The sequence below is a fragment of the Vombatus ursinus genome, unplaced genomic scaffold (assembly GCF_900497805.2).
Source record: "Vombatus ursinus unplaced genomic scaffold, bare-nosed wombat genome assembly UNPS02010980.1, whole genome shotgun sequence".
Taxonomy (NCBI): Eukaryota; Metazoa; Chordata; class Mammalia; order Diprotodontia; family Vombatidae; genus Vombatus; species Vombatus ursinus.
The window spans coordinates 3,945,292-3,946,312 of record NW_020950758.1 but is presented as its reverse complement, the minus strand read 5'-3'; the positions used below and the strand labels follow the sequence as shown (position 1 = coordinate 3,946,312).

General features: G+C 51.6%; 1 protein-coding gene across 2 annotated transcripts in view; it reads left to right on the top strand.

The window, feature by feature from the left end:
• Window positions 1-782, top strand: part of NBAS (neuroblastoma amplified sequence) — a 267,157-nt gene extending 266,375 nt beyond the window's left edge. For both annotated transcript variants that reach the window (XM_027855628.1, XM_027855629.1), the window contains one exon: window positions 338-782. In XM_027855628.1, coding sequence (XP_027711429.1) covers window positions 338-613 — 276 coding nt within the window. In that variant the 3' untranslated portion in view covers window positions 614-782. The remainder of the gene's footprint in view (window positions 1-337) is intronic.
• The last annotated feature ends 239 nt before the right edge of the window (window positions 783-1,021 follow it).

The following is a 1,021-nucleotide window of genomic DNA, read 5'->3' as shown; positions in this document are numbered from 1 at the left end:
CTCTCTCTCTCTCTCTCTCTCTCTCCCTCTCCCTCTCCCTCCCCTTATCCTGTCCATCCTCTGAAGTCTATTTTGTTTCTAACCACTACCTCCTCTAATTGTCCCTCCCAGCCCTACTGCTGCTACCATGTGTGTGAAGTCTGGATGGACCTCCAGACCTCTGTCCTGGACCTGCTAAGTTTTCTTAAGCTTGGAAAAAATGTCTCACCTCAACCTTTTGTTGGCTCTGCTGCTCCAAAATGAGATTTGAGATGTTATTTTAAAGTTGTTTGCAAGGGAATGTTGGGAGAGTTCAGTTGGGTAGTCTGCCATCTTGGCCTGTCTCTCTCTTTTGAAGGTGGATGACTCCAGCTGTGACCCCGAGCTACTCTCCATACTCCTGGATGCCAAGTTGGTGGCAAGATGTATTTCCACTCCTTTTTATCCTCATCTCATCAACCACCTCTTGGCCCACCAGAAGGAAGGTCCTTGGTCTGTGGATGAGATAGCCTGTCAACTGCGGGAGGCTGGCCACAGCGTGGAGGCTGGCTCGCTGCTACTGGCATCGCGGGGGATCTATGGTGCTCTTTGCACCTTCAATGCTGCCCTTGGTGCTGCTCGGCTCTGGATATGAAGTCTTCCCTCCAGGGCTGATGCCCACCCACAGCAAGTGGAACACTTTTCCGCTGAGACAAATCCTATTGCCAGAAACTGTGTAATCCTGTTAATTGTCCTGTGCCCTCCCATCTCCCCCCCGTCCCTGAAAATAAAGCCGTATGTCCCCAGCAAGCCTGGGATGTTACCTGGTGGCCTTTTCTTTCTCCTTGGGAATGTTGTGACTCTTCTCTAGGCTCCTCCAATCATGTATAGCAGAGGGCCGACCAGCGTGGCTGGGCCAGTGCAAGAAGGCCCGACCTTGCGAGACAGCCGTCTTCTAAGTGCCTTAGAGTGCCTGCTTTCTGCAGCCCCTGCAACACCGACCATCCTGGGCTCATTTATCTACCGGGAATGAATGGCTTTTAGCCGTGTATTTGGTTTTAAA